Source organism: Podarcis filfolensis, assembly GCF_964270895.1.
Source record: "Podarcis filfolensis genome assembly, chromosome: 2".
Lineage (NCBI taxonomy): Eukaryota > Metazoa > Chordata > Lepidosauria > Squamata > Lacertidae > Podarcis > Podarcis filfolensis.
In genome coordinates, this window is record NC_139605.1 from 7,984,753 (window position 1) to 8,011,692 (window position 26,940).

At 47.0% G+C, this 26,940-nt stretch overlaps 4 protein-coding genes across 5 annotated transcripts in view; 1 reads left to right on the plus strand and 3 right to left on the minus strand.

The window, feature by feature from the left end:
- Window positions 1-26,940, minus strand: part of LOC310756746 (uncharacterized protein) — a 1,375,527-nt gene that overhangs the window by 311,333 nt on the left and 1,037,254 nt on the right. The window lies entirely within an intron of this gene.
- LOC310756681 (uncharacterized protein) lies at window positions 2,388-9,648 on the minus strand. 2 transcript variants are annotated; one of them, XM_083601230.1, is made up of 4 exons: window positions 9,504-9,648; window positions 6,185-6,998; window positions 5,177-5,285; window positions 2,388-3,822 (listed from the first exon to the last, which is right to left on the minus strand). In XM_083601230.1, the coding sequence occupies exons 2-4, from the start codon at window positions 6,899-6,901 to the stop codon at window positions 2,681-2,683; spliced, it is 1,968 nt and encodes a 655-aa protein (XP_083457356.1). In that variant the 5' UTR covers window positions 6,902-6,998; window positions 9,504-9,648; the 3' UTR covers window positions 2,388-2,680. The 2 variants fall into 2 exon arrangements, with proteins under 2 accessions (XP_083457356.1, XP_083457357.1); XM_083601231.1 differs by having other exon boundaries at window positions 6,185-6,944; window positions 9,504-9,641.
- Window positions 13,462-18,158, minus strand: LOC310756834 (uncharacterized protein; the record flags this gene model as incomplete). Its single annotated transcript, XM_083601673.1, is given in 4 exon segments — window positions 13,462-13,854; window positions 13,857-14,378; window positions 16,029-16,155; window positions 17,493-18,158. Coding segments are annotated over 4 exon segments (1,548 nt in total). The 3' UTR covers window positions 13,462-13,621.
- On the plus strand, window positions 19,156-26,044 carry LOC310756841 (uncharacterized protein; the record flags this gene model as incomplete). The annotated part of the gene is made up of 4 exons (XM_083601687.1): window positions 19,156-19,240; window positions 20,476-21,215; window positions 22,765-22,894; window positions 25,262-26,044. The coding sequence occupies 4 exons, from the start codon at window positions 19,156-19,158 to the stop codon at window positions 25,849-25,851; spliced, it is 1,545 nt and encodes a 514-aa protein (XP_083457813.1). The 3' UTR covers window positions 25,852-26,044.

Sequence of the window (26,940 nt, forward strand, 5' to 3'; positions counted from 1 at the left end):
TAGTAGTAGTAACAATAATAATTTATTATTTATACCCCACCCATCTGGCTGGGCCTCCCCAGCCACCCTGGGCAGCTCCCAGCAGAATAATAATAATAATAATAATAATAATAATAATAATAATAATAAAGCGATAAAACATAAAACATTAAAAACTCCCCATAACATTTCCCTAAACAGGGCTGCCTTCAGATGTCTTAATTGTTCTTCTCGTTGACATCTGGTGGGAGGGCGTTCCACAGGGCGGGTGCCACTACCGAGAAGGCCCTCTGCCTGGTTCCCTGTAACTTGGCTTCTCGCAGTGAGGGAACCGCCAGAAGGCCCTCGGCGCTGGACCTCAGTGTCTGGGCAGAACGATGGGGGTGGAGACGCTCCTTCAGGTATACTGGGCTGAGGCTGTTTAGGGCTTTACAGGTCAGCACCAACACTTTGAATTGTGCTTGGAAACATAGTGGGAGCCAATGTAGGTCTTTCAGGACTGGTGTTATATGGTCTTGGCAGCCACTCCCAGTCATCAGTCTGGCTGCCACATTCTGGATTAATTGTAGTTTCCAGGTCACCTTCAAAGGTAGCCCCACATAGTATGCAACAACAGCAGCAAGAATACTTATTGCGAAGTATTGGAAGACACAAGATCTACCCACCCTGGAAGAGTGGCAGATGAAGATGATGGACTATATGGAATTGGCGGAAATGACTGGCAGAATCCGAGACTTGGGAGAAGAGGTGGTGGAGGAAGACTGGAAGAAATTTAAAGACTATCTTCAGAAATATTGTAAAATTAATGAATGTTAAAATTATGTTCGGATTGGCAATAAGTGGTATTCAGCAACAAAAGTTAATAAGAATATGCAAAAATGAATTGATAAATGGATGAAAAGATAGAGTCATAATATGTTAGGATATAGAGTTAAGATAAATGAAAGAGGGTAAGGATTTGCTGAATTGATTATGTAAATGGGAATACAAAAAGGGGAGGTGTGAGGAGGTCAAGGAAACAAGCAAATGAGCTTAAAAATATCAAAAAATGGATTTGTTTTTTGTATTTTTCTTTTTTTTCTTCTTTATGTATTTTTGATTTTTTTTTCTTGGTTTTTCTTTTATTCTGTAAATCTTTGTTTTTTGTAAAACTCTAATAAATATATTTTAAAAAAAACAAAAAACAAAGGTAGCCCCACATAGAGTGCATTGCAGTAGGTGGCACCAGAGGCAATGGCACCTAATTCTAGTTTTCTCTCCATCTTCTGCTTCCCTGCTGAGTTCATAAAGGGGCAGCACTGAGTGAGGAAAAGGAAGGTGACAGCCAGGGCCACCTTCTGGATAAGATGACAGGTTTTTGTGGGCTAGTCATGGGCAGACTGAGGTTAGTGGGGCAGTGCCCCATTGGCTCTCACGGACCAGCTTCCATTGTCTAGAGGCGGAAGTCCTAGGCTCGAATGAGAAATAGGCCTGGACTAAGGCCACTTCTAATGAACATTTGTCACCCGCTCTGCTCCTAGAATTGCAGTGTCGGAAGGAAAGGGACCCCAGGGTCATCTAGTCCAGCCCCTGCAATGCAGGAATCTCAACTAGATCATCCATGACAGATGGCCATCCAACCTCGGCTTAGAAACTTCCAAGGAAGGAAAGTCCACCACGTCATGAGGGAGTCCGTTCCACAGCCAAACAGCAACATCTGGAGGGCCAAAGGTTCACCACACAACAAAGAGGCACGAGCAAGCTCAGGTAATCCTAAATTCTGCAGAAGTGCAAAGTATCTTTAGAGGAGAAAAATCTCTTAACTGAGGGGGCCGGGAAGGAGATGACCCAAAACATCCCAATGAAATAATAATAATTCATTATTTATACCCAGCCCATCTGGCTGGACTTCCCCAGCCACTCTGGGCAGCTTCCAACAAAATATTAAAATACAGTAATGCCTCAAACATTAAAAGCTTCCCTAAACAGGGCTGCCTTCAGATATCTTCTAAAAGTGTGGTAGTTGTTGTTCTCTTTGATATCTGGAGGGAAGGCGTTCCACAGGGTGGGTGCCACTACCAAGAAGACCCTCTGCCTGGTTCCCTGTAACTTGGCTTCTCGCAGTGAGGGTACCGCCAGAAGGCCCTCGGCACTGGACCTCAGTGTCCGGGCAGAACGATGCAGGTGGAGACGCTCCTTCAGATATACTGGAAAACTGGGAATGCTCAAGGACCACAGAATGTTGACTGTTGTAGAGTGTTAGAACGGAGTATCTTGCAAAAGGGCATGGCTGGCAGGCTGGCACCCTGAACAGGAGGCGCCCCACGATGCAACACTTTGTTGCAGATCTCACTCATTTTCCCCACATGGGTACTTTCATGTGAATTTCAGAAACGTGCTTTGTCCGGAACCCATTTCACTCCAAATAGTTACACAGTTTTATCCTTATTTTATTCTGTTTACATAAAAATTAATTACCATGAAGAGATTCATGCCATCCCACTAAAACGCACCAACAAAACAACGGGAAAAGTTCCAGAGAGAACATTAAAAACAACTACTGTTAAGACTCCGTTGCTTCTAACTACCTTCCTAGCTTCAGAAACCAAGGATGGGTGTGGCTCCGAAAGGAACGGATCCATCTGTTGTCCTAAAACTTACATGTGATTAAGGGAATTCTAGTTCGTGGCACATTAACATGCTGCAATAACCATGTCAACTTCTACGATGCCACCAGGCCGTTGGCAGGATTCGTGGAAAATACTAAGACGGCCATTCCCGCGTTAAGCATGTGGGCAGGTTCGGAGGGCATCTTCCCTTCCGTGTGGATTCTCTGATGTAAAGTGAGGTTGGTGCTCTGGCTGAAGCTCTTCCCGCACTCGGAGCACGTATACGGTTTCTCCCCGGTGTGGATCCTCTTATGCCTAATGAGGCTCGACTGGTCACGGAAGCTTTTGCCGCAGTCGGAGCACATATATGGCCTCTCCCCTGTGTGCATTCTCTGGTGTGCGCTAAGGCTCCCCCTGTGGCTGAAACTCTTCCCGCACTCCAAGCACTTGTAGGGCTTCTCGCCGGTGTGGACTCGCTGGTGCTGGATGAGGCTGGGCTTGTCTGAAAAACTCTTGCTGCAGTCCGTGCACCGGTGCGGTTTCTCCCCTTTGTGGAGCTTCTGGTGCCTGAGGAAGTTTGTGCTCTTGTTGAAGCTCTTCCCGCACTCCAGGCACTGGTACGGTTTCTCCCCGGTGTGGATTATCTGGTGCGAAGCCAGGTGGGCGCTCTGTACGAAGCTCTTCCCGCACTCCAGGCACTGGTACGGTTTCTCCCCGGTGTGGATTATCTGGTGCGAAGTGAGGTGCGCGCTCCGACCGAAGCACTTCCCGCACTCCAAGCATTTGTACTGCTTCTCCCCTTTGGGGATTCTCGGATGTTTAGGAAGGTCGGACTGATCACAGAATCTCTTGTTTGTGTCCGAGCATTTATACTGTTCGTCACCTCTGGGGGCATCTTGATGTGATCTAAGATCTGAACCGTGACTGAAACCCTCTCCACCATCCAGATATATATAAGAGTTTTCCTCCTTCTGGAGTGTTGCACATTTGGTAAGCTGTCTGCTCTCAATAAAATCCCTCCCAAACATTGCGGTCTTATCTGTGTGGCTTCCCCAGTGATCACTGGGATACCCGCTCCCTCTTTTTTCTGTTTGGTTTTCCTTTTGGACCAGGGTTTCGTGGAAGTCTCCACCCTGGTGAGGGATGGACGCAGGTCTCTCTTGGCTCCAGAAATTCTCTTTCAGCTCTTCATACTTGGCTCTTCCTGAGAAATCCCCACACAGCTCCCCTTCGTTCTTGCTTTTCCACTCATCGCCTGTTGAAATTAAGAGGAGGAACTCAATAAAGGACCCAACAGAGAAAACTAAATCTCTCAAACCGGTCTTCTAAAGCAGGGGTGAGGAACATGGGGACCTCAAAGATGTTGAGAAAATGTTGACCTACCACATAAGCCAGCCTGGTGTAATGGTGAAAATTCTGGACTAGGACCTGGGAGACCAGAGTTCAAATCCCTATTTGGGTCATGAAGCTAGCTGGGAGACCTTGAGACCTCTCAGCTTGTGGGGATTAAATTATGCCATCTTGGGCTCTATGGACAAAAAAAGTAGGCTATAAATGCAATGCCATAAAACAAATAAATGTTGCTCTTCTCCTCTGAGGTTTGGTTAGGGCTGACTCAGAGGCCCTACTCTGTATTATACATTTAAAGCAGTACTGTACCAAAGAATCGTGGGAAATGTAGTTTGTTGAGGCTGCTGAGAGTTGCTCTATTCCCCTCACGGAACTACAATTCCCAGAGTGGTTGAACAATCAATTCCTTCAAGAATGACATATCTTTGCTGGTGGGGATGTTGGGCATGAGGAGTATTTTCCCCCACTTATTTTGCGAGTGCCCACTGGTAAAAAAATTCTGGTCTAATGTGTATCAGGAGGTATCTATTACCTTAAAGAAATACTGGACAAACGACCTTGCAGCTTCCACTTCTAAATATATAAAGACTGCAACCTAAAGAATTGGCGTGGCTGCTGGCAGAGCACAAAAACGGAAGATTCTGGAAGGCCTGCAGATATCTGTGGTGTGTAAAAATGTATGGAACCAGGAGATGGCAGAAAATATAACCCACAATATAATGGTTTCTGAGGCCTGGAAGATACGGAACATTTTAATATTGTGCGTACAATATCATTTCCACCAATAACAGCTAACCTCCAGGATTCTTTGGCACTACCAATATGGGAAATAATGGACCTCTTAATGTTTCTGCTCACAAACGTTTTCTTACACCTTCCAATTTTGTTGGCAGATTAAGAGAAGGGACACACGGCCCTCTTTCTGATATTTTTGTATTTTTTACATTTGTGTGTGTATATCACATGTATGATGGAATAAAATACATTTAAGTATTCAAAACAACAACCCGATGCCTCCTCTCAGGGAACTGTAGGCAAAAAAATTCAAGGAAGGTGTGGAGCCAGGCTAGTGGCTTCTTTGTGAACCACCCTGAGACCTTTTGGGTATAGGGCTGTATATAAATTCAATAAATAATGATGATGATGAGGTTGTGTGACCTCAAGTAGAGGGGCATGTGGTCTGGGAAGAGTCTTAGGGGTCTGAGGTTAAGAATGTTCCAGAAAATTCCAGAAGGTTCCAGAAACCATCCCCTTCTTACCCAACAGGCTTGCCTCCCTGTTGTCATCTTCCTGCTTTGCCTCCACGCACAGTTGCTTCTGCTCGATATCAGACAAGGCCCGGCTTGTATCCGTCTCCTCAAATTCCGCCTGTAACACAGAGGAGAACTAAAGGGATCGTCCTAATCCTCTTTCACACCCAGTACATGGCTGCTCCTTCATCACTTATGGGGAGAAGAATAAAGGATGGCTGAATTATTTTTTCTTTTTTAATTGCATGTACGCATATATGAAGGGACGCGGGTGGCGCTGTGGGTTAAACCACAGAGCCTAGGACTTGCCGATCAGAAGGTCGGCGGTTTGAATCCCCACAACGGGGTGAGCTCCCGTTGCTCGGTCCCTGCTCCTGCCCATCTAGCAGTTCAAAAGCATGAAGTGCAAGTAGATAAATAGGTACCGCTCCAATGGGAAGGTAAATGGCATTTCCGTGCGCTGCTCTGGTTCGCCAGAAGTGGATTAGTCATGCTGGGCACATGACCCGGAAGCTGTGCGCCGGCTCCTCGGCCAGTAAAGCGAGATGAGCGCCGCAACCCCAGAGTCGGCCACAACTGGATCTAATGGTCAAGGGTCCCTTTACCTTTACCATTTTCCACATAAATGTGCACCTCTCATAGCTCAGGACCTCAATACCTCAATTAATAATAATAATAATAATAATAATAATAATAATGGCTGCCCCTATGTACACAAATAGCCTGCCTTTCCTTCATCACAGAACTGGAGGTTAGCATTCCTGGGGTTCTTAGGCAAACTCTCATCAAACAGCAAAACATATTAATATTAATAATATACCATGGCCAGCAGCTTCCCTTCTCAACCCCTGCTCCAGCACGGAGTTGGAAGGGACCTCAAGAGTCATCTTGTCCAACCCCCATCTCAACATGCGGTCCCCCATCCAATTTGAAACCGCACCGGACCCTGCTTAGCTTTGCTGAATGGGCCCGCGGTTTCACTGCTGCACTGCACACCTGGCATTGAACATGCTTCACCTGCTTGGATGGCTTCTTGGCCCCCCGCAGCCTCAGCAGGAAGTCGTCCGCCAGGGCCACCGCCTGGGAGCAGGTCTCCGGCCCACGTGGCCTGACCCAGTTCTGCATCTCGGGCGGCAGGACGGCCAGGAACTGCTCCAGGATCAGCAGCTCCAAGATCTCCTCCTTGGTGCGGCTCTCGACTCTCAGCCACTGCCGGCAGAGCTCCTGGAGGCTGCTGTGAGCCCCTCCGGGACCCTCGGCCTCCTGGTAGCGGAAGCGCCGGAAGCGCTGGCGCTGCTCCTCCTGCCGCATGGCGTCCCCTCGCAAGATGGCCGCCTTCACTTTCCCATAATCCTCTCTGTCCGCGGCCTCCAAGTTGCCAAAGGCCCGCTCGGCCTCTCCGCTGAGGGCCGGCAGGAGACGGGCTGCCCACTCCTCCTTGGGCCAGCGGCAGGCTTTGGCCACTTGCTCGAAGGAGGCCAGGAAGGCCTTGGTGTCGTCCCAGGCCTCTTCCGCCAAACTCGGGGACGCCCGTCCCGACGGAGGGGATTCCACCGTCTTCAGGAACTCCTGCCACTGGGCCTCCCACTGCTGCAGGGACCCCTCGTCTGGTTCCTGCTTAATCTCTTCTCCCGGCGTCCTCGGAAGGAATTCCCCAACGGTCTCGGGCTGGAGCGCCCAGGGGTCGTTCCTCCTCGCCCCCTCGCCCGCCAGGTCTTGCTCCTCCATTTTCATCCCGGGCTGATCTCACAAAGAGGGCACCACAGGGAAGGAAATTCTAGAAGGAAGAAGGGCGAGCGCAGATTCTAAGTAGTCACGTCAAGTTTCCTCCCTGGAGGGGGAAAGAAGAGGATGGGAGAGTGAATGATCCCACAGGAGTCCCTATTTCAAGTCGGGGGCCGCATTCCTTTCTGGGCAACTTCCCGAGGGCCGCATGCGAGTGTTGAGCAGGCCCAGAGGCATCAGGGGTTGGAGCGGCAAATGTAGATTTTGCCCTCGTATGGTCAGCTAGTATCTACACACACCCCTCTCCATCCAAACAGGCGAGAGGCCTGAGTTCAAGGGCACAGTCGGGTCAGGCAAAACCACTCAGGGAGGGTATGAGGCAGGGCAATGAGGGGTGAGAGCTGGGGAGACATTAAAGGGCTGGAAAGAGAAGCTTGGAGGGCCGCATTTACCCTCCTGGCCTGAGGTTCCCCACCCCTGCACTGTTCCTAGAAATAATGGCCACCTATGCTAACATGGGTGGTGCTGTGGGTTAAGCCACAGAGCCTAGGACTTGCCAATCAGAAGGTCGGCGGTTCGAATCCCCACAACAAAGTGAGCTCCTGTTGCTCGGTCCCTGCAACTGCCAACCTTGCAGTTCGAAAGCACGTCAAAGTGCAAGTAGATAAATAGGTACCACTCCGGCGGGAAGCGCTGCTCTGGTTCACCAGAAGCGGCTTAGTCATGCTGGCCACATGACCCGGAAGCTGAACGCCGGCTCCCTCGGCCAATAAAGCGAGATGAGTGCCGCAAACCCAGAGTCGGCCATGACTGGACCTAATTCAGGGGTCCCTTTACCTTTACCTATGCTAAATATATGCAGAGAATATGTAAATTATGTAATACATGCAAATTTGAAGCAATACGTCCCCATCCCCGTATATGCTCCTTTGGGAGCAGGGGGGCTATTGGATTTATTATTATTATTATTATGCATTTTGTTTTATATCTTGATTTTATTCTGTGAACTGCCCAGGTATATAAATTCCATCAATAATAATAAAATTAATAATAATAGCGGCAGGATATACATTTAAGAAATAAAATAAATGTAATACATAAATAAAATTTGGAATTATATAGGCACGTCAAAAGTAGTCTAGTCCAACCCCCTCCCACTGCAAGGGCACTGCCTCCATGACCCATGGTGGGAATTTTGGGGCTGGGGTGGGTTTTATTGAAATATTGTTGGCCTTGTCTGCAGTTTACATTTAAAGCAGTATCACAGAACTTTAAACAGCCCTGGCTTCGGCCCAAAGAACCCTGGGAGCTGTAGTTTGCTAAGGGTGTTGAGGGTTGTGAAGAGACCCCTATTTCCTTCGCAGGATTACAATTCCCAGAGTGGTTTAATAATCAATTTCTCTTCCCAGGAAACTCTGGGAATTGTAGTTCTGGGGGGGATAGGGGTCTCCGAACAATCGTCAGCAGCACCCTTTAAAAACTACAATTCCCAGGATACTTTGTGCTAAGCTATGATGTAGAGCTGATGGGGCCTTAGAAGGTGCAGCCAAAATCCCATCTGTGCTGCTTAAATGAAGTTTAAGGAACTGGACGGACCCACACTTAAAGGTAAAGGGACTCCTGACCATTAGGTCCAGTTGTGGCCGACTCTGGGGTTGTGGCGCTCATCTCGCTTTATTGGCCAAGGGAGCCGGCGTACAGCTTCTGGGGCATGTGGCCAGCATGACTAAGCCGCTTCTGGCGAACCAGAGCAGCACACGGAAGCGCCGTTTACCTTCCCGCCAGAGTGGTACCTATTTATCTACTTGCACTTTCACGTGCTTTCGAGCTGCTAGACTGGCAGGAGCTGGGACCGAGAAACGGGAGCTCACCCCATCGCAGGGATTCGAACTGCCAACCTTCTGATCAGCAACTCCTAGGCTCTGTGGTTTAACCCACAGTGCCACCCACGTCCCACACTTACGGACCCACACTTACTCAGAAGTAAATCCTATTGGGTAGCACGCAATCTTTGCCATGCTCAGAGCACATCCATTGAACAATGGACTCTGGTGCACGTGCGCTTTTTCTGCAGTCTGGAGACAAGCCTCAACCAAGTGGTCTGCAGCTTATTCTTTGCATTGCATTAAATACTCTTCTCCCCACCCCAATTTTATTTTTTATTGCTTTTTTATTTCTTCTGCGGGGCTAGAACTGAGATCCTGTGGAATCCAAACGGCAATGCAATAAATGCAATGTGTAAGAAATAAGAGGAGTGATTAAAAACTGGATTAAAAATCATACGACATCTAGCCCAGCACATTACAATTGCTACAACAGGCAGGGTGGGGGGAAATTATTAAGCGGTGGGGCCAGGATCCTCAGCGGGAAGTCTCAAGTTCGATCCCCAGCATCTCCAGGTCCCAAGTCTGAAATCCAGGAGAGCGGCTGCCAGCCAGTGTCGGCAGCACTGAGCAAGACAGACTCCGTCTAAGGCGGCTTCTAATGTTCCACCCTCCTTGCTTTTCAGTGCTATTATAATAATTACGCCTCATTCTTAACCTGTTTTTGACAACGCGACGATTCCCCTTGGATCAGTGGCTCCCTCCCAGCCTGCTCTCCTTCAACTCACCAGATCGCTCCAGATCCTTCCTCAATGCAGATGGGGTACCCTAAATCTTTATATTGCTGGAGGATTTTGGGGGTGTTGGGGGGAGGGAACCATGCATGCATTTTCAAAAGGCAGTTTCCGGGCAAGGGTGGAGCCAGACCAGGAAGGGGGCTGTGCTATGCTAGGTTCACATCCTGGTCTCTTTTGCGTTTATTTATTTATTTGCTTTTGAATGAATGGATCGTGCCCGGGAGATCGAGGCTCCTCCGCTCTCAGTTGATCCTTACAAGTGCCTCTCTCTTGTTGATGGGAATTGCGAAAGATTCCCTTGCCACTCAGAAACGCGTGGATATTCTTTTGCACGGGTGTTTTCCTCTTGTACACACCACGCGTTTAAAGCACATTCCCACGCAGCTCCGCCTGCCCAGGAATCCCGGGAGTTATTGTTTGCTCCTCGCAGAACTACAGTTCCCAGCACCCTCAACAAACGATCTTGCAGTGCTGGATTGTATGACTCGACTGTTCAGGGAAGAAAACACTTTAAAATTCAGCAGAGAATATTCTTCTGAACTGTATACCTACTATATGGAAGTTAACAAAAATGGATTTTACGCGCTCTAATGGTAGTCAAGAGGCTGATACCGATGAACTGGAAGAGTAAAGACATGATCACCTTTAATCTGTAATAAGAAATAACAAAATCAGTGGATTGATAATATGATTATCATATTGCAACAGGCTGCTCACAGCCGTAGACTCTGCTTGGATAAATACGACAATATTTGGAACGAATTTATACAAAATGCAATAGACTATTCATATTTACATTAGTATTAGGATAATAATATCGAATTTATAAAATAATGTATGGGTTATGTCTTTTTGAATATATTCATATAATGTCATTGTCCCCCTTTTATTACAAGATTGTGTGTTTTGTCCTTTTTTTCTTTTCATATCACTTTGCTGCTTTATATTTGATTCCCCCCCCCCAATAAAATATCAATTCAAAGTTGGGGGAGGAACAAAACAAATGACCTTGCAGTTCACATCTTGCAGCGAGGAGTTCCAGAAGTATGGTGCAATGGTTGTGTTCAGACTCCGAGCCAGGAGGTGACATTGGACGCCTGCCCTACTCAGAGTAGCCCCATTGAACTCAGTGGGCATGGCTACTTTGGGGGCATTTGTTTGATTTAGTTCCTTTTATCTGCGGCATTCACATATCTACATTCACAGGGGCAGTTTGATCCGTTCTCACGGCATGACCCTAACTGCAAATTTATACATTGCATTTGAGCTTTAACCCGACATGGAAGACACTTCCAGAAATATAATATAATATAGTGCAAGTTTAACACTCATTTTCATGTTATTTGCAAAAAGGTGGTTTTTGTGTGTGCAATTCAGGCCCAAGGTTGCCCAGCAAGCCTCCAAGCTGAGGTTGCAAATCTGGGTCTTAGACTGCAACCCTCTGTATGCTTGATGAGACTTCCATTTAGGTTAATTTGATTTATTCCCTGGTAGCACTCACGAAATTAAAAGATGCCTGCTTCTTGGGAGAAAAGCAATGACAAACCTAGACAGCATCTTAAAAAGCAGAGACATCACCTTGCCAACAAAGGTCCGTATAGTTAAAGCTATGGTTTTCCCAGTAGTGATGTACGGAAGTGAGAGCTGGACCATAAAGAAGGCTGATCGCCGAAGAATTGATGCTTTTGAATTATGGTGCTGGAGGAGACTCTTGAGAGTCCCATGGACTGCAAGAAGATCAAACCTATCCATTCTTAAGGAAATCAGCCCTGAGTGCTCACTGGAAGGACAGATCGTGAAGCTGAGGCTCCAATACTTTGGCCACCTCATGAGAAGAGAAGACTCCCTGGAAAAGACCCTGATGTTGGGAAAGATGGAGGGCACAAGGAGAAGGGGACGTCAGAGGATGAGGTGGTTGGTTCTCGAAGCTACCAGCATGAGTTTGACCAAACTGCGGGAGGCAGTGGAAGACAGGAGTGCCTGGCGTGCTCTGGTCCATGGGGTCACGAAGAGTCAGACATGACTAAACGATTGAACAACAACAATAGCTTGTCTAGTCCAGCTTTGTCTACAGCAATTGACAGTGGCTACCCTGGTTTTCAGGCAAGGGATGTATCCAGCCCTACCTGGAAGTACTGAGGACTCAACCATGCAAAGCAGATCATTTACCAGCAAGCTACAAACCTTTGGATCCAACGCACAGCCTTGGTGTTGCTGCCCCAGTCCCTACCCCAAACACAACACTTAGGAATGGAAGCTTTCGTCCCTAAGCCTAACTGGGATTTCGAGGGAAGCAATGCCAATTCATTAAATTGTGCTTCCGTGTAAAATTGCTCCACTGAGATATGGCTATCAACGTTTCCACTACCGTCTGAACTGTAGAAACTTGGGAGTCAAGTGTATCTCTGTGCTCTGAAAAGCTGCTCCTGGTGTGTATAGGTTCAGTTCTGCGGGCTAGGAAGGGACAATCACTCAAATCAACAAAATATTGCAGCACACCCTAATTCTCCAGCAATTCCTCTTCCCAAAGGGAACTAGACTCAGGCTGGGATTGCCCCTGGAGCTCCTCACTGCCGGGAACACATCACATTGGTGTCAGAAGTGGGATGGAACCCAAATGGAAAATGGGGGCAGTGACATTCCTAGGGCACATGGAGCTGATGTTCCAGCAGCAAATGGGAGCCTTGTAGTGTTGAAACAGATTATCTGATTGTGGATCCCAGTCCTGTCGCACCCACACCCACAACCCCACACAGTTCTGTGCCCTTTCCTTAAATTAGTGAAACAGGCAGTTTGATATACAGTGGTACCTCGGGTTAAGTACTTAATTCGTTCTGGGGGTCCGTTCTTAACCCGAAACTGTTCTTAACCTGAGGTACCACTTTAGCTAATGGGGCCTGCTGCTGCTGCGCCGCTGCTGCGTGATTTCTGTTCTCATCCTGAAGCAAAGTTCTTAACCCAAGGTATTATTTTTGGGTTAGCGGAGTTTGTAACCTGAAGCATATGTAACCTGAAGCGTATGTAACCTGAAGTACCACTGTATAAATGTTTGCAAGTTGTTTTAATTTACAGCTTTTCTAGGTGTAGAATGTAACATTCCTTGCACTGTTTGTTTGTTTGTTTGTTTGTTTGTTTGTCTGCTCAATATTTGTTGTCTTCTCTAAATAAAGAGAGTGACCCGCAACGCGGCTTGCTTGGGAGAATAATATTATTATTATTATTATTAATAATAATAATAATAATAATAATAATAATAATAAATTTTATTTATATCACGCCCTCCCCAGCCGAAGCCGGGCTCAGAGTGGAAAACAAAGAGGGATAGGATCCTGCACTTCACAATACAAATTTGTGTGTGTGCTTGTGTTCTGCTTTCTTTTTGCATCTGGGTCATAAAGGGAGAATATGTGACTTAGCGTATTAACACCATTTCCGCCACCCAAGGATTGGAATTGCCAAAAAAGATGTCAGACTGTTTTTGTTTGCCCCTATAGCGGCAAGACTTTTATTAGCCAAAAATTGGAAATCGCAAGAGATACCAACAACAGAGGATTGGCAGATGAAGATGATGGGTTTTTTGGAGCTGGTCGACCTGACTGGAAGAATCTGCAACCAGAAAGGAGACACAAGAGGATTGGAAGAAATTTAAAGAATATTTGGCTAAATATTCTAACATAAGATTAAGAGAAATTTATTGGAAGTAATAATTATGCTTAGGAGTAGGATAAGAATATGTTGTTAATAAACATTAAGGATTAAAATTTTAATAAAGGAGAAGAAGTTAATAAATGTAAGAAGTTAATATTATTAGAAATATGAATTTGGAGAACTGCTAAACAGGAGATATAATGAAATTCAGTTAGAGGGGATTCGAGGAAGTCAGTTATCAATGAAATGAAATTAGCATTTGGAAGTAAAAAAATCTTTTTTGTGTGTCCTTTCTATGTTGTTTTTGTGTATTGTAATGTTTTTCTTCCTTTTTCTTTCTTTTTTTATGTGATAAATGTGAAAATCAATAATTTCTTTTTGAAAAAAACCAAAACATTTCGCCACCCTTAAGGCAAAAATATTTTATTTTACTCCAGCCTCTTAGAACAGAGTCTGGCTGCTTATGTGCCGGCAGGAATGATCTGATGTGCAAGAAGGTTCTGCTCGTCGCTGAAACTTTTCCCACAGTGGATGCTCTGATGTCTAGTGAGGCTGGATTCGAAAGCAAAGCTTGCCCAGCAGAGCGGACACTTGAATCTTTCGTCCCTTGCGTGGACCCTCCAGTGCCGGCTGAGACTTGACTTGTAGCTGAAGCTTTTCCCACAGTCCGCACACTCGAAAGGTTCTTCCCCTGATGAAGAGCCAGATTCGAGCTCCGCCTGAAACTTTTCCCACAATCGACACACTTGTGTGGCTTCTTCCTGTGGTGGAGCCTCTGGTGCCGTGCAAAGTTCTGGCTGTGGTCAAAGCTCTTCCCGCGCTCGTGGGGCTTTCCCCCTGTGTGGATCTTCTGGTGCGCAATGAGGCTTGTGCTCCAGCGGAACCTCTTCCCGCAGTCCGGGCACTTGTAGGGCTCCTCTCCCGTGTGGATTCTCTGATGTCGGAGAAGGTTTGACTTGCGGCTGAAGCCTTTTCCGCAAACAACGCAGGTACTCTGCTTCTTCTCCGGCCGCGGTTTCTGATGGGCCAATAGCTCGTAGAACGTTCCAAACTGGCTTAGGTGGCCAGTGACGGGTCTCTGGTTCCACATCTCCGTTTGATTCGCCCCCTCGAGGACGTCTTCTCGGTTCTCAGTGTCAGCTTCCTCCTCTCCGCTCTTAATTCCTCCCGACCACACCTCATGCGATTCCCAATCCTTCTCAGTCCCCCAAGCATCATCTGTTGGAATAAGAATAAAATGAGTATGTGCAGGTGTGCGTGCGCATGTGTTCAGAGCCACAGAATTGTAGAGCTGGAAGGGACCCAGGGTCATCTAGTCCAACCCCCTACGATGCAGGAGTCACAGCTAAAGAACCCCTGGTCTCTCCTGGCCACAGCCATTCCAACCACCTACAGTGGTACCTCTGGTTGCGAACAGGATCCGTTCCGGAGGCCTGTTCGCAACCTGAAAGGAACGCAACCGGCGTCTGTGCGGGTTGCAATTCGCTGCTTCTGCGCATGCGCGTGACGTCATTTTGCGCGTCTGCACATGTGGCGAAACCCAGAAGTAACCCTTTCCGGTACTTCCGGGTTGCCGCAGGATGCAACCTGAAAACACTCAACCTGAAGCAAACATAACATGAGGTATGACTGTACAGCAGAAGTCCTAGTAAAGGAGGAACAGATACTAAAACTTATGGAATATGCAAAAATATGCGCAACTTAGTGGGAGAATTAAAAAATCAAGCTGACAAACTTTATAGAAGAATGGAAATGGTCTATTGAATATTTACAGATAAATTGTGAAAAGATAAAACCATTAGCAGGATTATTGTAATAACCTGCAGTTTTATAAGGGTATATAGTTACAGTAGATAATTAAAGGAGCAAGTTAAATGAATTTTGATATGCAGAAGACATTAAAAAAAAATATTAAGGAACTGCAGAAAGAGGGGGAAGGAAGTCCAAATTTTAAATGTTAAATTGATTGTAAAACTAATGAAATGTATAAATTTGAAAACTATAAATAAAAAACTAAAAAAAAAGAAACGAAGAGAAGAGAAAGGAATCCCATTGGGTCAGCTGAGACACCAGCACCTTATGGCCCCTTCCAGCTGGTCTTAAAAACAGCTTTGTAACTAAGTTGTGGATGTGGGTGGCGCTGTGGGTTAAACCACAGAGCCTAGGACTTGCCGATCAGAAGGTCAGCGGTTCGAATCCCCGCGATGGGGTGAGCTCCCGTTGCTTGGTCCCTGCTCCTGTCAACCTAGCAGTTCGAAAGCACCTCAAAGTGCAAGTAGATAAATAGGTACCGCTCCGGCGGGAAGGTAAACGGCGTTTCCGTGCGCTGCTCTGGTTCGCCAGAAGCGGCTTAGTCATGCTGGCCACATGACCCGGAAGCTGTACGCCGGCTCCCTCGGCCAGTAAAGCGAGATGAGTGCCGCAACCCCAGAGTTGGCCACAACTGGACCTAATGGTCAGGGCTCCCTTTACCTTTACCTTTTAACTAAGTTGTGTGTTGTCCTCTTCCCTCCTAAACCCTCTTCCTTTTGTGCCATGTCTTTCAGACTGTAAGCCTGAGGGCAGGGGCTGCAATGTTAATGATCTTTGTAGGACACTCTGGCAACCGCTGCCTGTCGTTTTTTTCATAGATTTGTAGAATCTTGGAAGGGTCATATAGTCCAACCCCCTGCAATGCAGGAATCTCAACTAGGAATCTCAATCTCCTCCTCCCTCCCAATCCCTCTTCCTTTTCTGCACTGTCTTTCAGATTCTCCCATTACAGATCTCTGTTAGCCACTCTGGGGACCCTTTTTGGCTGAAGAGAAAGGTAAATATCCTTCAAGTAAAGGAAATAAATATTTGAAATACCACACTAGAGATGCTGACCCAGAGAAATGGCATAATCTCCGCTCTCCTGTATGATCTCCCCACGGAGGAGCCCCTGTCCAGACTCAGATGACGCCTGTTCCTCTTCATCATCAGGAAATTTCAGGACTTGGGACAGGCCCGGCACCTGAAATAGTAGGCAGCGTTTTCAGTTTGTTTTGCAAAGGTCTCTGCCAGCTAAGAGAACACAGTCTGTGCTTCTTCACTGAATTTAAAAAACTTATTTTGCAACCTGAAACATACTCGGAGTTGAGTTTGGATTTCATGCTCTTTATTCAGCTCATAGTAGTGAGGAATGGAAGTTTCCCCAAACTGTCTGCTTTATATACATTATTTACACAATGGGCCCCACGTGATTGGCTAATCCCGGGATTCTCCTGTAGGCCAATCATGTCCACCTGGAGTTGGATTGGGTGATTCCTGCGGACCAATCAGACTGCTGCATTCTGAATCCTATTGTTCTAGGACCAATCAGACTGCTGCATTCTGAATCCTATTGTTCTAGGACCTATCAGACTGCTGCAGTTTGGATCCTATTCAACTCAGTACATAACACCACCCAAGGCAGCTAAGAAAAAGACAATTCAAACAATTAAACCATTAAACCTCCAGATGTTTTGAGACTACAATTCCCATCATCCCTGGTCCTGCTAGCTAGGGATCATGGGAGTTGCAGGCCAAAAACATCTGGAGGGCCAAGGTTGACGAAGCCTGCGTTAAACAATTGATTTGTAGAAGTACATATTAGATACAAAAAACAAATAATACAACGATAAATGTCTGGGCAGAGATTCAAGTAAGTTGTGCATATAGAACTCACACAACAGGGCTTCCCCTGCCCCTCCCCCCCCAAGCCCGGTGTTGTGTACTGAGTTGAATAGGATCCAAACTGCAGTAGTCTGATTGGTCCTAGAACAATAGGATCCAGAATGCAGCAGTCTGATTGGTCCGCAGGAACCACCCAATCCAACTCCAGGTGGAAGTGAATCCGCAACCTGATTGGCCTACAGAAGAATCTCGGAATTAGCCAATCACGTGGGGCCCATTGTGTAAATAATGTATATAAAGCAGACTACTATGAGCTGAATAAAGAGCATGAAATCCACACTCAACTCCGAGTATATTTCACCCCCCCAAATCTGCTCTGGAGGGTTGAGGGAACCCCCTAAACTAGTAGGAGAAGGGGGAGAAAGTTCTGTTGTGTGAACAGACTTCGTTCCGCACATCTCACTAAGCGCTAAGTTGAATTCCACCCTATATGTATAGCTTTTCATAGGATTGTAGAGTTGGAAGGAAACCTGAGGGTCATCTAGTCCAACCCCCTGCAATGCCGGAATCTTTTGCCCAGGTGGGACTCGAACCCACAACCCTGATATCAACAATCTCATGTTCTACCAGCAGAGCTATCCCAAGCTGTTCAGGTCACCCGGTCCACAGGGCCCAGGTGAGCACACCCTCCCTCACCTGTTCTTCCTCCGCCTCTCTTTGCCCCAGAAGGAGCTCCTCCGCCAGGGCCACCGCCTGGGAGCAGGTCTCCGGGCCTCCTTCCCGAACCCAGCTCCGCACCTCCGGCGGCAGGACAGCCAGGAACTGCTCCAGGATCACAAGCTCCAGGATCTGCTCCTTGGTGTGCCTCTCGGGCTTCAGCCACCGGTGGCACAGGTACCAGAGGCGGCTGCAGACCTCATGGGGGCCCTCGGCCTCCTGGTAGCGGAACTGGCGGAAGCTCTGGCGCTGGGCCTCCGCACCGAGGGCAGCTGGGGAGCCAGCCCCCTGCTCTGCAATAATCCGCCGGCCGATGGAACGATGGGGAAGGAAGATTTTGCTGCCACCCCACACCACAGCCTGTGGGTCGCCCCGGTCCAACCCGGGGAACCGTGAGGCCTTCAGGAATGCCTGCCACTGGGCTTCCCAGTGCCGAGACAACACCCCCTTGGTCGGTTCCTGCTTCATCTCTTCCACGGTCCACCTCAGAAACTGCCCCATGGCGTCCGCATGGCCTTCTTCCTCAAGACGACGGGCGTGTGGTTCCTCGCTCTCAGGGGTCAAGCCCATTTGAAGCCACCGCTCTAACGCAGCTGGGAACTGAAGGCAGGAGGCTGAGGGTTCCCTGACTCCTGCTAGAGCCATTTCCGCTTGCAGGGATGATTCGAACCCAGCTCTTTCCCTCACTAGTGTGCGGTGGGGCAGAGGGCAGCTGAGGACGATGGTCCTGCCCTTGGCCTTCCACCCAGAGCTATTTTTCTAGAAAAAGAGGGGCCAGAGCTCACCGTGAACTTGGAAAGGGTCACCCACATTCCAAGGCATGACTCTTGATCTCAGGGTCATGGGTTTGAGTTGGGTTGGACTAGATGACCCTTGGGGTCATTTCCAACTCTAGAATTCTATGAATTCTATGCGGGGGGGGGGGACAGGGACTCCTTGCTGATACAATTCAGAAAGAGGGGGTGCCTGCTACTCTCAGGAACTTCGGAAGCTGCCTTATACCAAGTCGGGCTATTGGCTTAGTACTGACAGCTCGGACTGGCAGCAGCTCTCCAGAGTTTCAGGCAGGGAGTCTCTCTCTCCCAGCCATGGCGATTGAACCTGGAAATTTTCTGCATGCCAGGGAGCACATGCTCTACCCAATGGGCAGCACTTTCTGAACACGCACCTCATTCATTGCACCCCATGCACCAACCTCCTGGCAATGCAAAAAATAAATCTCAGTCAGGCGGCATTTTAGCTGCAAAGCCGGGCAAGGAAATGCATGGAAGGCTGTCCTCTGTCCCGCCCCACTCCTCCCCTCACATTTTTTCCTTTCCTCGCTAGGAATTGAGCCGCGGCTGTTGATTTAACCATTAACCGGCCATCTACCTCTATATTGCCAGCACGGACTGGCAGCAGCTCCCTAGTTTTGCAGCTCTACCTAGAGATGTCGGGGATGCATGCAAAGCAGAAGCTCTGCCACTGATCTATGCCCCTTGCTGCTCTCGTGCAGCAATAAAAACCATTGCAAAAATAGCTCGTTGCTTTGGAGGCTGCTGGTCCTAATGTAAATTGTTCTGTTAGCTTCTGGGTCCGGTCTTTGCTAACAAAGGGTTAAATCCACCGAGCTCCGTTTCTTAGAGCGGCCCAGGAAATTTGGATGGGGGAAGTAAACAATGAGGACAACTTCCTGTGTATAAGCCCCGCCCTCCTCCTGGCATTAGACTCCTGCAGAAGACAGACAGGTGGGTGATTTAAGCCCTAAGCTGAAAGCTAGGATCATTCATAGTGGCGTGGTGGAAGGGAATTAATTCATGCAATGCAATGCAAAATAGGGAGGGGAAACCATTTAAAAATAGTAACCGGGCTCAGATTCATTCTGCCAGAGCCAACCTTTCTCCAGATCCTTTGGAAAAATGAAATGTGAGGGTGCACAATTCTTTTTCTGTGTCTCGACAGGGGCTGCAGGCAGGTGACAGGGGACACTCAAAATGCCACTTGCTCAAAAATCCCAGAGTGATCCGAGAGAGATTTCAATACTGCCCTTGAAATATTAGCGCAAATCAAAACCAGGCGATTTTGAATAAATTTGAGTATACTGTACTATCGTTAAAGGCAAAAATAAAAATGAAAAGTCCCAGGGTGGCCACAGATCTAAAAATGCCAGTAACCTCTACTGTGTAGGACGCAAATAATAATAATTTATTATAATAATTTATTATTTATACCCCGCCCATCTGGCTGAGTTTCCCCAGCCACTCTGGGCGGCTTCCAATCGAGTGTTAAAAACAATACAGCATTAAATATTAAAAACTTCCCTAAACAGGGCTGCCTTCAGATGTGTTTTAAAGATAAGATAGCTGCTTATTTCCTTCACATCAGAAGGGAGGGCGTTCCACAGGGCAGGCGCCACTACTGAGAAGGCCCTCTGTCTGGTTCCCTGTAACCTCACTTCTCGCAGTGAGGGAACCGCCAGAAGGCCCTCGGCGCTGGATCTCAGTGTCCGGGCTGAACGATGGAGGTGGAAACGCTCCTTCAGGTATACAGGACCAAGGCCGTTTAGGGCTTTAAAGGTCAGCACCAACAGTTTGAATTGTGCTCGGAAACGTACTGGGAGCAAATGCAGATCTCTCAGGACCAGTGTTATGTGGTCCCGGCGGCCACTCCCAGTCACCAGTCTAGCTGCCGCATTCTGGATTAGTTGCAGTTTCCAGGTCACCTTCAAAGGTAGCCCCATGTAGAGCGCATTGCAGTAGTCCAAGCGAGAGATAACTAGAGCATGCACCACTCTGGCAAGACAGTCCGCGGGTAGGTAGGGTCTCAGCCTGCGTACCAGATGGAGCTGGTAAACAGCCACCCTGGACACAGAATTAACCTGCGCCTCCATGGACAGCTGGGAGTCCAAAATGACTCCCAAATAATTCATCAGGAAACTTCTTACTGATCTGTAACCTATTTTATTTCTCTCCGACTTGAGCAGGGGAAATGGCCATGGAGGAACGGAGAACGCGGCTCGTCTGCCCAAGTTTCAAGGTCCCGGGAATCAAAATGGAGAAGCTGGACTCGGCAGGCCCTGGCCAACAAGAGGGAGCAGGAGGAATCCCTCACGCCATTGAGGCCAAGAGTCTGAAGAAGTTCCTTTGGTGGGCTGCTCCTCAGCAGATGAAGCGGGAGCCGGTTTGCTGGGATGCCCAGTGGCAGGACTTCCTGAAGGCTGTGCAGTTCCCTCGCTGTGGACAGATGGATCCACAGCTGGGGGACTCCACCCTGCAGGTGGACAACGGCAGGGCATTGGTGGGCACTGCTGGGTGTAGCCCGTGGCTTCTAGAGGAGACAGGGAGGTGGCTCTTGCCAAGGCCCAGCGGAAAAGCCCATCCGGCCTGCATTCAAATGGCGTCCAGTGGCCAACAGGACGAGGGGGATTTTGCCAGGACAGAGGCCAATCGCCAGCGCTTCAGGCACTTCCTCTATGAGGAGGCCGCGGGGCCGCAGGAGGCATGCGGGCGACTCTGGCAGCTGTGCCGTCTGTGGCTGGAGCCAGAGAGACGGTCCAAGGAGCAGGTCCTGGAGCTGGTGGTCCTGGAGCAGTTTCTGAGCATCCTCCCCCAGGAGATGCAGGGCTGGGTCCGAGGAGAGGAACCAGTGAGCAGCTCCCAAGCAGCAGGCCTGGCGGAGGATTTCTTGAGAAGGCAGCTCAACGCTGAGAGGCTGGAGCGACAGGTGAGCAGCCAGAGGATAAGCTTAATGTCCTGTTTCTTCTTTCTTTCTCTCTTTTTAAAATTTTTATTAAATTTTATTAGATGTTACCAAAAAAAGGAAAAGAAAAAAAGGAAATAGAAACAATACATAGGTAAAGGTAAAGGGACCCCTGACCATTAGGTCCAGTCGCGGACGACTCTGGCGTTGCGGCGCTCATCTTGCTTTATTGGCCGAGGGAGCCGGCGTACATGTTCCGGGTCATGTGGCCAGCATGACTAAGCCGCTTCTGGCAAACCAGAGCTGTGCACGGAAACGCCGTTTACCTTCCCGCCAGAGCGGTACCTATTTATCTACTTGCACTTTGACGTGCTTTCAAACTACTAGGTTGGCAGGAGCTGGGACCGAGCAACGGGAGCTCACCCCGTCGCGGGGATTTGAATCACCAACCTTCCCATTGGCAAGTCCTAGGCTCTGTGATTTAACACACAGCGCCACCCACGTTCCTCTAAATTTTATTAGATGTTACCAAAAAAATGGAAAAGAAAAAAAGGAAATAGAAACAATACATAACCATACATAAAAACATACATAATTTTCCAGAATGCAGACTAGAAAAGAAGACAAAAAATAAAAGAAAGAAAGAAAAGAAAAAAAGAATGAAGAGAAAAAATACTTTTCATAATAATTCCAAATTCATACTTCACACATTACAATATATAAACCCTAGTTAAAATATTATAAAAGACTTCCACCGCATTCACCACACGGCTCTTGGTTATCTAATTCACCTTTACATCCGTTTCTTCTTTCTTCGGTATGTTGTATCTAATCGTTTGACAGTTGTGAACAATAATCAGCAAACTGTTCCAGAAAAGAAGTTCGTAATATTCTGCCAAAAAATATCGCTTAGCGTAAAATGACAGTATTTCTTCTTTTAAAACCCCCTCAAAACTTACTGGAATTTGCTTTGCAGGAGGGATTGCAGAGCATAACTATTGCGGCTAGTGGCCACTGATAGCTTTCTCCTCCATGGATCTGTCTAATCCTTTTTAAAGCCATCCAGGTTGGTGACTATTAATGTCTCCTGAGAGATTGAGTTCCGTGGTTTAAAGCGAATTGCTCTTCACATAAGCACCGCGAAGACTGCACAGCCTGTCTTGCTGTTTACCCCCAACACCCATGTGAAAGAATATATGCTCTAGTTATCTCCCGCTTAGACTACTGCAATGCGCTCTACGTGGGGCTACCTTTGAAGGTCACCCAGAAACGACAACTAATCCAGAATGCGGCTGCCAGACTGGTGATTGGGAGTGGCTGCTGAGACCATATAACACTGGTCCTAAAAGATCTACCTTGGCTCCCAGTACGTTTCCAAGCACAATTCAACGTGTTGGTGCTGACCTTTGAAGCCCTAAATGGCCTCAACCCACACAGAGGGCCTTCTTGGTGTTTTAAGTATGTTTTAAAGCAGGGTTGTAATTTTTTCTTGATTTTGCTGCTTTATCTTTTGTCAGCGGCATATAGATTTTATGAACTAAATAAGCAAAAGAGACCCTCTCTGCTCTTTCAGGAACTGGAGCCCTACAAGGAAGTCGTGGTGGACTTCCCCGAGAAAGAGGAGGTCCCGCCGTGCCTTGAGCAAAGAGGACGCCTCTTCGGGGAAGCCACGCAGGAGTGTATCGAGGGCAGCATGCAACAAGGTGAGGCACTATTATTATTAATAATTTTATTTGTACCCAACCCATCTGCCTTGCCCCAGCCTATCTGGGTGGCTTCCACCATATACGGAAACATAATTAAACATCATACATTAAAAACTTCCCTACAGATGTCTTCTAATCTCCTTGACATCTGAGGGAGGGTTTTCCACAGGATGGGTGCCACCACCGAGAAGGCCCTCTGCCTGGTTCCCTGTAACCTCACTTCTCGCAGGGAGGGAACTGCCGGAAGGTCCTCGGCACTGGACCTCAGTGTCTGGGCTGAACGATGGGGGTGGAGACACTCCTTCAGGTATACAGGACCAAGGCCGTTTAGGGCCTTAAAGGTCAACACCAATGGTTCAAATTGTTATCACATGGTGCTGACAACCCCAAATTTGGGGGTTCGATACCTATATGGGCCACCTGTGCGGTTGGAGGTGCCCTGCTCTGCTTTAAACAGCAGCACAGAGTCTAACAGCACCTCTATAATATTGTTATATATTTGTAACCATATGGACCTGGCATTTCATGGCAAATTGAGCTTGTCCAAAACAGGCAGAGCACCACCTTCCAGTCTAGACAAACCAAACACCTCTGCCTTACACAGGAACATAGGAAGCTTCCTTATACTGTGTCAAATCATTGGTCCACCAAGCTTAGTACTGTATACACTGACTGGCAGCAGCTGGGAGTGGGATTCCAGTAGGGGACCTTCCCAGCCCTACCTGGAGATGCTGAGTATTGAATCTGGGACCTTCTTTCGCTGAGCTAGGGTCCTACAGACTGTAAATGCCCCTGAAGGACCAGATGCGCAGCCTGGGAGTTATTTTGGACTCACAGCTGTCCATGGAGGCGCAGGTCAATTCTGTGTTCAGGGCAGCTATCTACCAGCTCCATTTGTTACGCAGGCTGAGACCATACCTGCGTGCACACTGTCTCACCAGAGTGGTGCATGCTCTGGTTATCTCCCGCTTGGACTACTGCAATGCGCTCTACGTGGGGCTACCTTTGAAGGTGACCCAGAAACTGCAACTAATCCAGAATGCGGCAGCCAGACTGGTGACTGGGAGCAAGCACTGGGACCATATAACACCGGTCCTGAAAGACCTACATTGGCTCCCAGTACGTTTCCAAGCACAACTCAAAGTGTTGGTGCTCCTTTAAACACCTTCCAGTCCTTGTCTATATTCTCTTTTGGGATCCTTCCGATTTCTCCCATTGTTTTGGATATATTGTAATACTCCAATAATTTGGTGTTTAAAGGATATTTTCAAAATCATATTGAAAAATCAGAACTCCTATCAGAAAAAATAAGTTCCGTTATAAATACTGTAATACTAAATAAGATGGATAACAATGTTTAACAGAAAAAGAAGCAGAAAGTTGGTTTAAAAGTGTGTGAAAGAAAGTAATAGAAGTGGAAAGAAATTGCAATTGAGTAGATGGGAAGTCTAACACAAGGGTGGGGTAAGGGGTGAGGGATGGTGGTGCGAAAAGGAAGTGTGTGTGGGATTGAGTGTGGGTATGTATGAATATTTTTAAGGACTGTTTGAAATATATGTTTGTTTGTATATTCGTAATATGTATGTATTAATGTTGAATTATTAATTTTTTAAATTTTTTAAATTAATTTTCCAAATTTGTAACAGAAATAACATACAAAACACACTAAAGAAAACACATTACAATACAAAAAAGAAAAAAGACAAATAAAAACACTTATTACTTATAACCTAATTTAACTTTCATTGTTAACTGACTTCCTCAAATCCCCCCTAACTGAATTTCATTGTATCACCTTGTAACAGATCTCCAAACTCTTATTTCTTATAAAATTAACTCCTTCAATCTACTATCCTCTTCTCTTTAATTAGTATTCTTACCCTTAATTCTTTACAATCCATTCTTAATCTAATCCTAAACCTATTTGGTACTTCCAAGTGATTTCTAATTATCTTATGTTACAATATTTGGCTAAATATTCTTTGAATTTCTTCCAATCTTCTTGATATTTCTCTTACTTCTGGTCGCGGATTCTTCCAGTCAGGTCGGTCAGCTCCATAAAGTCCAGCATCTTCATCTGCCATTCTTCTATAGTTGGTATCTCTTGCGATTTCCAATTTTTGGCTAATAAAAGTCTTGCTGCTATAGTATATACAAAAACAATCTAACATCTTTTTTGGGCAATTCCAATCCCATTATAATGTTGAATTATTTTAATAAAATAAAAAAATAAAAAAAAGAAAGTGTTGGTGCTGACCTTTAAATTATCATCATCATCGTCGTCGTCATCACTAGGCTGAGTTTCAGTTTGTTTACTCCTGTCCAGTCTGTTACTCATTTCACCCTTTAAAAAATATGTTGCAGGTGTTGACCCCGAAGACAAGCCAGAGAAGAATTGTGCAGCAAAGCAAAGGCAACCAGAACCCGTTGAGAGCTCTTTGTGGGAAGGTGAAATCAACGCTGTGCAGATCCAGAGCCATGCGGGGGAATTCCTCGAAAGCAGAGGGAGAACCCGCGCAGGAGAGAAGCCATACAAGTGCCCGGAGTGCGGGAAAAGCTTTCTATACGGGTCGGATCTCATCAAGCACGAGAGGACGCACACCGGGGAGAAGCCGTTCGCCTGCACAGACTGCGGGAAACGCTTCAATCAGAGCTCGCACCTCATCTCCCACGAAAGGGTCCACACGGGAGAGAAGCCCTACAAGTGTCTGGCGTGCGGGAAGAGCTTCGGTTGGCGGTCGGACCTTGTAAGACATCAGAGAATCCACACAGGGGAGAAGCCCTACATTTGCCCCGATTGTGGGAGGAGCTTTAGCGCCAGCTCAGACCTTACTAGGCATCAGAAAACCCACACAGGAGACAAATCCTACAAATGCGTGGCCTGCGGGAGAACGTTTAGCGGGCGATTGCAGGTTGCTAGTCACCAGAGACTCTGCACCGGGGGGAATTGCTGAAACCAGGAAAATGCCCATAGAAAAGGGCATTCTTGTGACTAGACAGTGAGCAGTCTTTTTGCGTGACAAGTGGGGTATATTTCGTCAAGGAAGAGTCCACAGTAGTCTGTGGCTTGCTCTGTTTCCTAGCAAAATTTTGTACGTTGAATCAAGATTTCTGGTGTGCTTAATAAAGATGACTGAAAAAAAAGAAGCTTTATTTGCTGAAGTTTTCAACAGAATGATAACTTTCCACTGAAATCTTGGGACCCGTTACAAGGATCTGTCTTTTAGATGAGGGCAGGGACTTTAAACATCTCCCACACAATGCTTTGTAATGTGTAAATTAAAGCTCAGTTGCTGCCATTTGTAGACTTATTTGTAGACACCGGTCCTGAAATACCTACATTGGCTCCTGGCATGTTTCTGATCACAATTCCAAGTGTTGGTGCTGACCTTGAAAGCCCTCAATGGCCTCAGCCCAGTATACCCGAAGGAGCGTCTCCAGACCCATCATTCAGCCTGGACATGAGTCTGACCAAACTGCGGGAGGCAGTGGAAGACAGGAGTGCCGGTGTGCTTCTGGTCCACGGCGTCACAAAGAGTAGGACATGACTAAACAACAACAAATAAATTCATCATAATAGTAATAATGACAATAAATAAATATGCAAATAATCAAAGATAAAATAAAAACAATTTCCAGAGGGGTGTCATGTTCTCTCTCGCAGCAAATTCAGAATACTGTGGCATCTATTTCCCCCTGGCACAAGCTCTCAGTCCCACTATCCTCACTCGTCCAAAAAAAAAAAAAAAGCTCATGCTATAATAATAATAATAATAATAATAATAATAATAATAATAATAATTTATTATTTGTACCCCGCCCATCTGGCTGGGTTTCCCCAGCCACTCTGGGCGGCTTCCATAGAAAACCAAAAATACACTAAAATATCACAGATTAAAAACTTCCCTGAACAGGGCTGCCTTAAGATGTCTTCTGAATGTCAGGTAGTTATTTATCGTTTTGACATCCGATGGGAGGGCGTTCCACAGGGCAGGCGCCACTACCGAGAAGGCCCTCTGCCTGGTTCCCTGTAGCTTTGCTTC